General features: G+C 43.2%; 1 protein-coding gene and 1 pseudogene across 1 annotated transcript; one reads left to right on the forward strand and one right to left on the reverse strand.

Annotated features, from left to right (window-relative positions):
• Positions 1-1,110: 1,110 nt before the first annotated feature.
• On the reverse strand, positions 1,111-7,535 carry LOC122043705 (annotated as a pseudogene).
• Positions 7,536-8,204: 669 nt separating this feature from the next.
• On the forward strand, positions 8,205-9,605 carry LOC122039710 (pyruvate dehydrogenase (acetyl-transferring) kinase, mitochondrial-like). The gene is made up of 2 exons (XM_042599180.1): positions 8,205-8,370; positions 9,161-9,605. The coding sequence occupies exons 1-2, from the start codon at positions 8,248-8,250 to the stop codon at positions 9,428-9,430; spliced, it is 393 nt and encodes a 130-aa protein (XP_042455114.1). The 5' UTR covers positions 8,205-8,247; the 3' UTR covers positions 9,431-9,605.
• The last annotated feature ends 4,583 nt before the right edge of the window (positions 9,606-14,188 follow it).

The raw sequence follows: 14,188 nt of genomic DNA on the forward strand, positions 1-14,188 counted from the left end.
GGGGCGTGATAATTTATTTAGTATCAGAGCGAGGTTTTGCGAGTCAATCTGGGTACTTTTTGGATTCATATGGATTTTTGTCGGTTTTTATATTTCAGAATTTCGAGGTATTCTTTGACGAGGTCATATTTGGAGACTTGGCGGAGACGGAACATCTCCAGATGGCAAATAGGTAAAATGATTAAGTTTTATAATTTTGGTACTTGTATTAATACCTGGGTAATAATTTAATAGATATGAAGCGAAATACACGTGTTTTCGCGCTGAGATGTGGTGCAGGACGGCCACACAAGAGGGTGTTGGAATCTTTGGCAAAGAAGTCACTAGAGAGGTTTGCAGGGATCGAGTTTGTCGGTCAGGGACAGACTCCTCATGGTACTACAGATGGGTCAGGCTCTCAGATTCTGACAGTTCCTTCTCCAGAAGTACCCACCTCAACCGTACCCGTCAGACCCACCCCTACAGTATTCACTGTACCACCAGCGGTACCACCTGCAGCATACCTGGCCCCTCCACCAGCGGCATATCCGGCCCCTCCACCAGTAGTGCATGCTGTTGAGTACCCGGCACCTCCTCCAGCCACACCTACGACATACCCGGCACCACCGCCACCGGTGTCTGCTACTACATACCCGACACCCACACTAGTAGTACTAGTTACTCCTTATCCGGTACCATAACTTACCGTACCTCCAGCCACTCCTACCTATATTGACCCTGCAGTGCCACCAGTGGTATCTACCCCGGCTTATGGAACACCAGGGGTACCTTCCCCGACCTATCCAACGGTACCACCCATAGTATCAGCTCCAGTGGTTCCGCCAGTTTCTTCCACAATCCTTTCTCACACTACTGATATGATTGTGACATGAGCTCGGATCCCAGCTTTGGCAGAGTCGGTGAAAAGTCGATTCACGCTATTCCACGAGGAGACTAACCCAAGCGTGGCTCAGTCTTGGATAGATACGATGAAGCGAACTTTCTTCTATATGGCTTGCTCCGAGTGGGAGAAAGCAGAGCTGGTTGCTTTCCATTTACGGGACGAGGCCGATATTTGGTGGGACACGCAGCGCTCGATCATAGGCGAGTAGCACATCACCTGGGTGAGATTTAGGGAGGCCTTTGAGAGCCAATATTTTCCACAGTCTTATCAGATGACGCGCCGTCAGGATTTATTGAATTTTCGACAGAACAACTGCACAGTGATGGAATACAATGCTGAATTTAATCGATTAGCCAGGTTTTGTCTAGAGTTAGTTGCTGAGCGCAGGTCCCGTATGCTCCAACTTGTCAAGGGACTAGATGGATATCTTCAAGTAAAGATTGTAGGTTTTGGTAATTCATCTTACATAGAGGCATTGGATAGAGCCCTTATGATTGAGGCGACTTAGCAGAGAGCAAATGCGGACAAGAAAAGGAAGCAGATAGATCGGACTTCAGAATAGACCCAGTAGCCACAGGCTATCGGATAACATCAGAGTGGTCACAGTCAGTTGGGTCAGGGTACTTCTGGGTATCTGGCCGACCTCAGAAGTCAGGACGGACTTCATCAGGACATTTCCGGTCTTCTAAGCAGAATCAAAAACAGTCCACCCGTGACATGCACTACACCTGATGTGGGTCCAGAGATCACATTACATCAGCCTACTCCCTGGGACAGTCAGTTTGCTATTATTGCAAACTCCCTGGGCACATGAGCCGTGATTGTTCACTGAAGGCTCAGAATGTGGCTTCCGGGGTTTCTGTTTAGGGAGGACAGTTCGGTCAGACAGGAACTCAACGAGGGGGGCAGAAAACCCAATCTTCACATCGCAGCAGAGGATAGCCCCCCTGTAGTAGATGCATATGGCATGCACAGACAGGAGCACTCCAGTGCTCATAATACATAACAGAGTTCTATTTCAGGACCTCGGTATCTGACGCAAGGGCAGTATCAGTCGCAGCCTCAGCCACTGGTTCAGTACTAGTCGCAGCCTCAGCCACTAGTGTAGTATCAGCTGCAGCCTCAGTCACTGGTTCAGCACTAGTTGTAGCCCTAGCCATCAGTTTAGTATCAGTCGCAACCCTCATACCCATCTCTGGCTTAGTATCCGGCACCGCCTCAGTGGCAGACTCAAGTTCAGACGCAACAGTCTCTGGCAGTGCTACCACCTCCACCCCCGCTAGAGACTGGACGAATCCACAGGGTTACTAGAGAGGATGCACAGCGGGTCGACGGATCCGTCTTCTGTGGTACGATTTTACTTTATGCATTGTCAGCTGATATGCTAATTGATACTGGTAGTTCGTATTCCTTTATTTCTCGTGTATTTATGAGGGAGATTGGTAGACTATCTACTCTTAGGTCGCAGCGACTGACCGTCTCTCTATCGTCCGGTGATACATTGGATGTCACTCAGGAGGTCAGAGGATGCCCGTTAGACTTTGAAAACATTATACTCACTGTAGATTTATTAGTACTGAAAATGGTCAAGTTCGACATTATCCTCTGCATGGATTGGCTGTCAACATATCATGCCATGGGTGATTGCCAAACGAGGGTGGTCACATTCCGACCTCCGAACCAACCCTCGTGGGATTTCACTAACATTAGGGATGATGGTATATCGACCATTTCTGCAATTCAGGCTCAGAAGCTACTGTCACATGGCTGTCAGGGATTTCTATTGTCGTTGATTAATCCTGACGAAAGCAGTAGTTCTTAGCTCTCAGACGTTCCAGTAGTCTGAGAGTATGTGGATGTATTTCCAAATGAGCTACCAGGCTTGCCTCCTCGAAGGCAAGTGGAGTTTGCTATTGATCTGATTCCGGAGACCGCGCCGGCATCGAAAACTCCTTACCGTATAGCACCGAAAGAGTTGGACGAGATAAATGTTCAACTCCAGGAGTTATTAGACAGGGGATTTATTCGCCCTAGTGTATCTCTGTGGGGTTCTCCGATATTGTTCGTCAAGAAAAAAGATGGTATTTTGAGGTTGTGCATCGATTATAGACAGCTGAATGCAGTGACCGTTAGAAATAAGTACCCCTTGCCACAGATAAAGGATTTGTTTGATCAGCTCAGAGGTACATCAGTGTATTCTAAGATTGATCTGCGGTCCGGATATCATCAGCTGAGGGTCAAAGATTCTAATATTTAGAAGACAGCATTCTGTACCCGATACAGACACTATGAGTTTTTGGTAATGTCATTCGGGCTTACCAATACTCCATTGGTATTTATGGATTTAATGAACCGTGTTTTCCTGGAGTATCTAGATCGGTTCGTTATCATCTTCATCGACGACATTTTGATCTACTCGCGTTCCGAGGAGGAACATGCACAGCATCTTCGCATAGTCTTGGAGACTCTTCGACGACATCGTCTATATGTGAAGTTCAGCAAGTGTGTTTTTTCGCTACCCTTAGTCAGTTTTCTGGGACACGTGGTTTCTAGCGGAGGTATTTCGGTAGATCCTCAGAAGATCGAGGCTATCACCAGTTGGGAGCAGCCGAAATCAGTTCAGGAGATCCATAATTTTTTGAGATTGGTCGGATATTACAGATAGTTTGTTGAGGGTTTCTCTCGCATTGTTATGCCGCTGACACGCCTGGCTAGGAAAGGCGTGAAGTTCACATGGTCAGAAGCTTGAGAGACCAGCTTCCAGGAGCTGAAGCAGAGATTAGTGTCGGCGCCAGTTCTGGTTTTTCCCTCTGGAGAGGACGGATTTGTACTCTACACCGATGCTTCTCTACAAGATTTGGGCGCGGTTTTGATGTAGTACGGCAGGGTAGTCTCCTATGCTTCTCGTCAGTTGAAGGAGCATGAGAAGAACTATCCAATACATGATCTAGAGTTGGCCACCATTATCTTCGCTTTGGAGATTTGGCGTCATCATCTGTATGGTATTTATATTTGAGATTCTCACTGATCATAAGAGTCTCAAATATCTTTTCACCCAGAAGGAACTCAATCTCCAACAGAGGAGATGGATGGAGTTCCTGAAGGATTATAACTATACCATTAGCAACCATCCAGGGAAAGTTAATGTGGCTGTCGATGCACTTAGCCGGAAGTCTAGAGGGACTTTAGCTTGCCATCGAGTTTTAGTCACGGACTTGATTCAGGGTTTCTCCGAGTTGGGCCTTGAGGAGTAGAGACAGACAGAGCAGAGTATCCTTGTTACCATGGTTGCTCAATCATCGATCCGGACAAGGATTCTAGAGGTCCAAGCTAGTGATCAGCGCTTACAGTCCATTGGCAGCCAGATAGCTTCCGAGTAGCAGACGGAGTTCACCCGAGATGACAAGGGTATTATTTATTTCCGAGGTAGATTATGCATACCTCAATCTCACCCAGTTACAGAGGAGTTACTTCAGGAGGCTCATTACTCCCGATGTGCTATCCACCCAGGTGGAACCCACATGTATCGAGATTTGAGGTGTTCCTATTGGTGGAACGACATAAAGAAAGTCATCGCAGAGTTTGTAGCTAGATGTCTAGTCTATTAGCAAGTGAAGGCTGAGCACTAGAGACCTTCTGGATTACTTCAGAGGATTCCTATTCCGGAGTGGAAATGGGAGCACACCACTATGGATTTTGTAGTGGGATTGTCTAGGACACGACAAGGCCATGATGCGACTTGGGTAATTGTTGACCGATTAACCAAATCCACGCACTTCTTAGCGATTCGAAAGACCAATTCTCTGGATCAATTGGCAGAGTTGTATTGTTGGGAGATCATCATATTGCATGGTGTTCCTTTGAGCATTATATCAGATAGAGACCCACAGTTCACGTCCCGGTTCTGGCAAAGTCTGCAGCAAGCTTTGGGCACACAACTCCATTTCAGTACAGCATTCCATCCGCAGACAGATAGACAGTCAGAGCGGACCATCCAGACATCAAAGGACTTGCTGAGGTCTTGCGTTATGGATTTCAGAGGTAGCTGGGAGGACCACCTTCCATTAGTAGAGTTCGCTTACAACAACAGCTATCATTTGGCTATCCAGATGACACCGTTTGAAGTGTTATATGGTAGGCCTTGTTGGACACCCACCCTCTGGGAGGAGGTTGGGGAGGCCCAGCTGTTAGGACCTCATAGAGCTCGGCAGGAGGTAGAGTTGGTCCGCGCTATCAGACGGAGGATGTCTGAGGCGCAGGACCGTCAGAAGAGTTATGTTGATCGGAGACGGATACCCCTGGACTTCTCTACTGCCGACCATGTATTTATAAGAGTCTCACCTACGAAAGGAGTGAAGAGATTTGGCCTTCGAGGTAAGCTAGCTCCACGATACATTGGGTCTTTCCAGATTTTCGAGAGGGTTGGAGCGGTAGCTTACCGTCTAGCGCTACCACCGTCTCTGGCAGGCATTCACGATGCATTCCATGTGTCCATACTGAGGAGATATGTACCCGACCCAGCACATGTTCTGTCAGATATATCAATTCCCATTTGGCCTGACGTTACCTACGAGGAGGTTCCGGTACGGATTCTGGGCCACAGAAAGTGTCAGCTGCGGAACAAGACTTTCCGATTGGTTAAAGTGGGATGACAGTATCATTCTGACGAGGAGGCTACCTGGGAGCTCGAGGATATGATTCGAGCTCGATACCCTCATCTTTTTACTTGAGGTATGTGGGTTATATTTTCGTTCAGCATTTATACTGTTTATCTATTGTTAGTACTTGTAGATGGTAAAGAACATAAATTTGGGGATCGAATTTTTATTAGTGGAGAAAATATAAAATACCATCACAAAATAATAATAAATAATAAGGTTTAATGGACGAATAACCTTACCAGAATTTTTAGGAATTTCGAAAAATTTTCTAGGAATTTTTCAGAGTTCGTATGACGTATTTTGAAGGGATGAATTTATAGGCTCGGGAAAACCCTATTTGGAATAGAAATTTAATGGGAGTTGATTTAGGAGTGTACTTAGGGTTTGATTAAGCAAAACCTAAGTATTTATACATCTCTATAGAACCTAACCTATTAATTCTCCTCCCGATTATTTTCCTTGCTCCCGACGTCGCCTCCCTGTTCTCACCGCGATCGTGTCGACGCGACGAGATCGAGCTCGCCGGTGTCGGTCACCCCATGCCGGCTGAGCCTCCCATCCTCATCACTGACCACCGCCCTCACCTTCCCTTTGTAGCTTCGTTGATTTGATTTGAGCGCCAACCCACCACCGGTCGAGCTACCCTTCACCTCTACCGATCGCCTAGGTCCGTCCAGCGGTTGTACTTCTCCCCGAGTCGCCGCCCCATGAGGGTAGATCTTTGTCCAAAAGGATGGGGGAAGTCGAGCCCTATCGTCGTGCCCTAGCCCTAGATCCACCACCGTTGTCCCTTCAGTCGCGCCCTAGTCTTGGACCCACCACCGCAGGCAACTCCTCCCTATTTCGTCCATCCACGCTTGTAGACAAAACCTCACTGTGAGAAGACACTACAACAAAATCGCTCATAGACATCAGTGGAACAACAACGGTTTTAGGCTAAAACCGATGTCTTTGAGTATTTTACACCGGTTTTTCTAAAAACCGGTGTCTATGAGCGCAGATTTTAGCTCATAGACATCGGTTTTTTAGGCGATGTCTATGAGCGCCCTTTTTTTGGTTAATAGACACCGATTTTAACATCGGTTTTTAAAATCTGATGTTAATGAACCCAAATAATATTTTAATTTTTCCCCACAAGCCAAAATCTGCACACTGTGAATTCCCTCCAAACCTAAATCTTTATCCCGCCCTTCCTCCGCACGACATCTCTCTCGCGATAACCTAAACCTTCGACCATCCGACCATCTCTCTCAGCCTAAACCTAAACCTCCGACCATCTCTCTCAACCTCATCTCCCTCTTCCCCCCTTCCTAGATCCTCTCCCGATCAGGATCAAGACACGACGAACTTGCTTCTCCGTCCAACCACACCGCATCTCCTCCAACTCCTCCATTTGGTTGAGAAGAGGAGGCCTTGGTAGCGTACAGCATTCCCACCCGCGCGTCCAGAGCCACCGGTACCACCTCCTCCGCCACCTCCACGAACAGCGGGCTGAACCGCAGCAGGTACGGCTCCCGGCACGTCGTCCCCTCTGGGCACACCGCTAGGCCCCCCTCCACCTCCAGCAGCCGCCGCATCGTCGCCGCATCTCGTCCCCTGTCCCGGGTCAGCCGCACAGTCCGCATCGGCGCCAATGCCTCCGACACCCGGCTCAGGCTGTACGTCACGGCCGGCACCGTCCTCTCTAGCGCCGAGCACAGCATCACCGGGTCCAACAGCATCCGGTGCGTGCACACGTACACCACCCCCTTCTTCTCCCCGTTAGCTTTCCCATCTCCGGCCCTCCGGAATCAGATTCCGGTGACGGCGGCGATGAAGATGGATATTTTATAAGGGAAAATGATCCCCATCGCGATCTTGAACACGGCCAAAGGGATTGCCACGGGTATCCACATGAAGAACGCCATCATCTCGCATGGCGTCGGGAGAAAAGCCAGTCTTCCGTCATGGAACACAAGTGGCTTCGGGTACTTGTTTCTCGGCATTTTGCTGCTCTCACTCCTGGATTCCTCCTCTCTCACGACATAAATTTCCTGAAAAATAAAACAATCACTTTTAACTCATATCTTTGATCGACTAACGTGGAATCGAAAGAAATGCAGGTCCAACCTTGGCCGAGAGTTGGTGGTGGTGGACATTGGAGAGGTTCACAATGGCCGCACCGGCCTTGACCATGTCCCTGAGAGCTCTCTGTTTGTCAGGCCAAGAGATGACCCCCGTGAAGTAGCAGCCCTTCACCACCTGCAGCTCCGCCCCCACCACCTCCCCCACCTCTAAGTACTCCTTCAAGAATCCCTCCACCATGAGCCTCGGCAAGGTGGTGAGCACAACAGCTCGCCTCCCTTTCAGCACCTCGCATGCATGCAGATGGAGGTTCTCCAAGAAAATTTTCGACAGCACAGTCCTAGCGATCAGCCTCAGGTCCCCCGTCCTCAGCCCGCAGAAGGTCACGAAGGCCATGATCCTCATCCCAAACTCGTGCTTCCCCAAGAGACACAAGGCAGGGGAGAGCGCGAGGAGGAGGAATTAGTATAACCAATCCTCTCGTTTCAGAGTAATATGATTATAACTTTCTTTTTGTTTGAGGTTCACATCCTTACTGTATAAATAATTTTTTGATGATATTGTATATTTATGACTTATCTGATTATTTCTTTCAACTTGCTACTGTGGACCAGGTATGTTCCTTCTCATTTGCACCTTATGGTCTTTGAGTTGGTAAAAAACTCTCTGCGTGCGGTTCAAGAATGTTTTATGAATTCTGATAAGAATGCCCCTCCTGTTAGAATTATTGTCGCTGATGGGATTGAAGATGTTACAATAAAGGTACAATACCAATAAATACTTAATCTTCAATTACTGTTATTCTGCTTGGTAAGCAAGATTGCAATACTTCAAGAATAAGAAAGGATTAGTTAAAAATTCATGTTGTCTTGGCAAGTTGCAGAATTTGAATTTAACACAGAATACTAGGTACTCTAGAAAATAGAAACTAGATGTAGTGAAGATGAAAAATATGAATTTAAATTATATTTTCTTTGGGAATTCTTGACAGTTACTGATGTCTTGCAGGCATTTTTTATTTCTTGAAAAGTGTTGATACTGCAGAACCACCAGATGTAGATTTGCAAGACAGAGAACAATTATACATTGAAGAACATAATTGGACTAACTCCTCACTCTTTAAAGTGGTTAATCAGATTTATCAGAAAACTATTACAAATGAAAGTTAGGGAAATTCTCAAATATTTCATGAATTTGGGGCTCATTGCTACTGGTTATTTTTAAACCAGACAATGATTATGTGAAATCCAAGAGTCTTCCACTTTGTCTATATCTGACTATATGCATACAAGAATACGTCAGAGCCTGTTGAAAATCTTTTACTGCCAACATGTATATCAGCATCTGCTGTTGATACAAGTATAACACCCGGATAAATGCAAAAATTTTCTAATTTTTGTAATTTATCTTCTTCTTAATATCATTAAATTATATCTTATGGCATTTCTCTGTTTGTTAATACTCATGGTTCGAGGAATTTCTTGTTACATATCAATCATCTAGTTTTTCTAGCTTTGGAATACTGATCTTGATATGCTATCAATTATTTCAGATATCAGATGAAGGGGGTGGCATACCAAGAAGTGGTCTTCCAAAGATTTTCACATATCTCTATAGCACTGCTAAAAATCCACTCGAGGAAAACGATGAAGGAAGCTCAGATGGAGTAATTATGGCTGGTTATGGTTATGGGCTTCCAATTAGTCGTCTCTATGCTCGCTATTTTGGTGGTGATTTACAAATTATCTCTATGGAAGGATATGGTAAATCCAATTCTTTCTTTATGCAATACTTAATCTCAAGTTCAATTTGTCCTGCTTGAATTCCAATATGGCTCATTCATTGCCTATTATGTTGCCAATACTTATTCGTGATTTACAAACTCGTGCTTGCTATGATTTTTTGATACAAACCGGATGCTATGCTTTTGTTACAATGATTTTTTTTATACAAACCGAATGCTATGCTTTTGTTACAAACCATATACTAGTTGGAGACTAAATGATTGCCTAAGAAGAAAGGAAATAGAGATTAGGAGATGCAGTGAGTAGAGTGGCTAGATAAGCTATCTTAAATGGTAACCTTAGGATTAAAGGATTGATACTCGAATTTAACCTAACCTATTAAGATAAATGGGTAATCAATACTAATCCTTATTTTGATTGTTTAAATGTTGGGCTCCTGTTTCATAGCAAAAGGTTCATTTTGTGACTCTAAACTAAGTTTTTTTTTTTATTGTTTAAGTGTATTTTCTGAATTTTGAGAACCAATTTTTTTTTGTACATCTACCATCAAGTATGACCCTACTTAACCAGATATACACTTTTAGACCCCCCATCTTCATGCACATGGCTAACTGTAACCCGCGAGGTCTTCTGACTTTGTGTTTTTCAGTTCAGGGTCTACTAGTTTACTTATCTCTTGTGGGTTTTGAAGATACTTTGTGGCCTGTATAACATAGAAGAACAATGAGCCGTGGATATATAGCATGAATCTACTAATATGAATCACAAACTGTTGGATCAAGAAGGATATATCTTGAGACTAGCAAACCCAAAGGGCAAACAATGTTATGTCTTTTCCAACTAATGAATCTCCAAAGGGAAGATAATGTTGAAAGAAACTTGTGATTTGCAGCGAGGCATGGTTTCCTCAGTTGGGATGTGATAAGGTAGCTAAATAGAGGTAATACAACCTTTAACTTACCCTGACTATTGTATGAACTGATTAGAGGGCTTGTTGAGAATTAAGCTTCTAAACTACATGGAACAAATGATTATCGGAAGTTTGTAGGAAATAAGAACAAATTTGGGTTTATGCCCTCAGTAATTGTTAAAAGAAGTCGATGTTGTTTTTGAGTATCAAATATTTTCAAATATGCATCTTACCCAATTTATCAGACACCCTCTTTCCTTGCAATATGGAGGTCTTCCACTGATTATTTCCAGTAAAACTACTCCAAAAGCAAAGATGTTAGCTTGAATTTCCATTTCTTGTTGCTCTCGAGGAACATTATATTCTGGAAGAGAGACTCTACTGAAGTAACCAGCACTTTTCTTAGATTCTGAGAAAATAATTTTCCAGCTCTCAAAATCAACCAACTGCAAAAGAAATGTAAGAGGGTTTTATAATCTTAATCCATTCCGCTAATACAAAGATGTGAAAAAACAGAAACCAAGTTAGCAGCAAAAATCACTGAAGGAATTATCTGGGAAAGATGAAAGCCACAAAAAAAGGGCACAGTTACCTTTTGATTCACTGCATATCAACCCACCTTGTGTTTGCCTGCTTCATTGATTGCGTGGTGATGGTGAATTTTATAGCTTTTGCTCCTTATTGTATTATGTCTATTAGCCATGTGTATACAAAGGGCACAGTTGCATTCTTGCTTATGAGATTTGGAAGATGACATCAGAGGTAGTACAATAAATAGTATATCTCTTCATTTGCTTGTTAACTATGAACATTTTCTTTGTTCTTCTATGCTTCCTTCACTGTTATATTCGTTATCTTCCACAGCAGCCTTTAAAAACTCAGTATTCTATTTTATTTGATACATGCACACATTTGTTTTAGTTATTTGACATATGGTGGATTTATGTGTTTTTACAGTTTACAAATCTCAAGTACTCCAGAGTTAAAATTGATGAAGTGCGGTTCGAGTGGGCTGAATGCATGCTAGATTACATTTGAGATAGTTGTACATTGATGTGTTAACAGAATGTTATACTTTGATTTTGATATCTATTAGCTAGCTTTTGATGTAAAAAGAATGTTTGGGTATTTTATGGATATTGTTGTAAGAAGATTATTTATATAATTTGTGAATATTTGTGTATTTTATGGATATTATTGAATGATGAATATTTGTACAATTTGTGAATATTTGTGTATTTTTTTTTGTTATTGTCGGTTTTAAAATCAAATCTGTGCTGTTAAAAAATATACATATTACATCGGTTTTCCACCGATGTAAAACCGGTGTTATAAAGTAATATTACATCGGTCATTTACCGCTGCCAAAACTGGTGTTATTAACATACAATATTACATCGGTTTTACACCGTTGATGAAACGATGTCGTTAAGTGATACTACACCGGTTAATAACCGATTCGAAGACCGGTGTCGTTAAGTAATACTACACCGGTTTTAACCCGATGTCTAAAATGGCAGACTTTTAACATCGGCTTCATAGACATCGGTCGAAAATCAAATAGACACCGGTGGAAAACCGATGTCTATGAGCGATTTTGTTGTAGTGAGATCACTGACCCCTTTTCCTCATTGTTGTCGCTGTTGTGTACTGTCGCCAGGGATCCACCGTCGATACTCCACTCGGAGAGGGAGTGGCTGGATAAGGTAATTGTTGCCTTTGATTTCTAAGGCTGTGTAAACCTAATTGTTTCAGTTTGTGGAATAAGTGGGTAGATTCATTTTCATGGTTGATTGAAACATCAGGTTAAATGACTTGTGTGATTAAATGAGTTTATAGGTTCATGAGATTGATTAATTAGTTAATGATGGGAAGATGTGTTTAGTATCATATTTCAATTCCTGCATTGGATTTGTTAGTTGAAATGAGATTGTGATTAATTGAATCATTAAATTGAGGATGAGATTAATATCTCCTATATGGGTGAAGCATGTAATTGAGAGAGAGTCAACATATGGACCAATTAATGAATGTATTAGGGTTGTTATAAATAAAACCCTAACATGATTAAAGGGAATAGGTGTATCTATTGGGATTTAGGATTTAGTTTGGCTAGTTGATACATGATGTAAGTAGCTAAACTATACTATTGGTTACAGGACTCTGATTCGAGATGGGCACTTCGACGTGAGAATTGTTTTAGCATGATCTACAATAAAGGCGGGTACCTTTGACTTATCTCCTTTTGATATTGTCATTACGATATGCAAGTAATATGTTATATCTAGTAGTAATTATTATGTTTATACCTGTCATCGTATGTCACTACTTGATACCGGTGGTATACTTTTATTTTTATCTGTTATGCATTTAGGCCTATATCATCTTGATTCTTGTCATGTGTAATTATGTTCATAGAAGTAGCAACATACGATGCATTACTGGGTACAAGACTAGCTACTAGTTATACCTGGCATGTGTACCAAGACATTATGATACCTAGTTTATTGTTATGGCTTCATTGTTCTTTTTGGTACATATTAGATGGAGGCACATATTGTCAGGTGTTACATGCTTTAGTGTCATGCACCATCTTGCATGATTGCATGCTGAGCGATTGTCGGCGCTTTTGTAGTTGAGCACATCACCAGTTACATGATCTTCACACACAACCACTCATGAGTTAGTGGTACATCAGGCAAAGTGTGTGCAGTTGCTCTGTCAGGGCTCCACTCGGTCGCTCATGGATAGTAGTGACGCAGCGTGGTAGCGGACAGGGATCCCTCCTCTTGACTATGACACAGGGAAATGAGAGCTTCGCCTCCCCCATTTAGTTGGGGTAGGAGGATAGTTGTACTCCGACAGCATCCTGTCCACTCGGTCACTCAGGAGTAGCGACGGCAGAGTACACAGTTGTCATAGCCCCACCCACTTGACCTCATCATCGCGATGACGGTGGCTGACTGGCGTCAGGAGTGACCATGTCATTTGCATCATATGTATGAATTGTATTTATTTGTGTGTGGTTGCTGCATTTTGGTGGCTGCATATGATTGGCACGCATACAAGAGACATTATGTATTTAGCCTGATGATTCTGCATCTGTTTGTATGGTTCACACCCTTATGTCAGGATAGGAGGTCTTGGTGACTACAGTTCTTTCGTTGTTCAGTTTGCTTTATCTATTATTATTCAGGAAATTGTACTGCATGATTATTACTGATAGTTATATTACTATGCATGTCTACTCGATACCCGCTGAGTTCATTAAACTAACTCCACTAATTTATTCCTATTTCAGGTTGATGCCGTCAGGAGGTTCCAACTGCTAGTCCCCTCTCCATGTCGTGACAGTTTCTATTTTTGGTCTTTTGTTTCCTTACTATGTGACCTATAACTAGTGATGTGTAGTTCTTACACTCCTAGAACTTTTTTTTATATTAAGGTTGGGTATGCTACCCTCGTTTTCCGCTGCGAAGAATTTCTAGGTGGGTTGGTTTTTCCTCGTTGTAGTGGAGTAGGTATTAAATATATCTGTGATGTTTTAATACCGTTTTACATCTTTTCATAGTATGTTGTCAGCCGAAGGTTGTCTTTATTAAACTACGTGGAATATTTTATTTACTTTATGGTATATGTTCCAGCTGTGTTAGCTGAGGATTGTGAGCCTTTGAGGGCTATGTATTTTTAGATTCATATTGTCACCGGTACAGGGGAGATGTTGCCAGATTTTCGCCGGCTGGGACCCTTGGGGGCATGACAAAAACCATCAGTCGACTGCCTCTGTGGAGATTCCACTGTTACATCCCAATGGCACGATATAATTCGACTGGTAAAAGTACTAGTCGACTGCTTCATACTGGTCAAGCGAATAGAAGCATTCTGTTCGCTTCCAGTTGACTGCCCAGTCGACTGATGAAACCAC

The sequence above is a fragment of the Zingiber officinale genome, chromosome 2A (assembly GCF_018446385.1).
Source record: "Zingiber officinale cultivar Zhangliang chromosome 2A, Zo_v1.1, whole genome shotgun sequence".
Classification (NCBI taxonomy): Eukaryota; Viridiplantae; Streptophyta; class Magnoliopsida; order Zingiberales; family Zingiberaceae; genus Zingiber; species Zingiber officinale.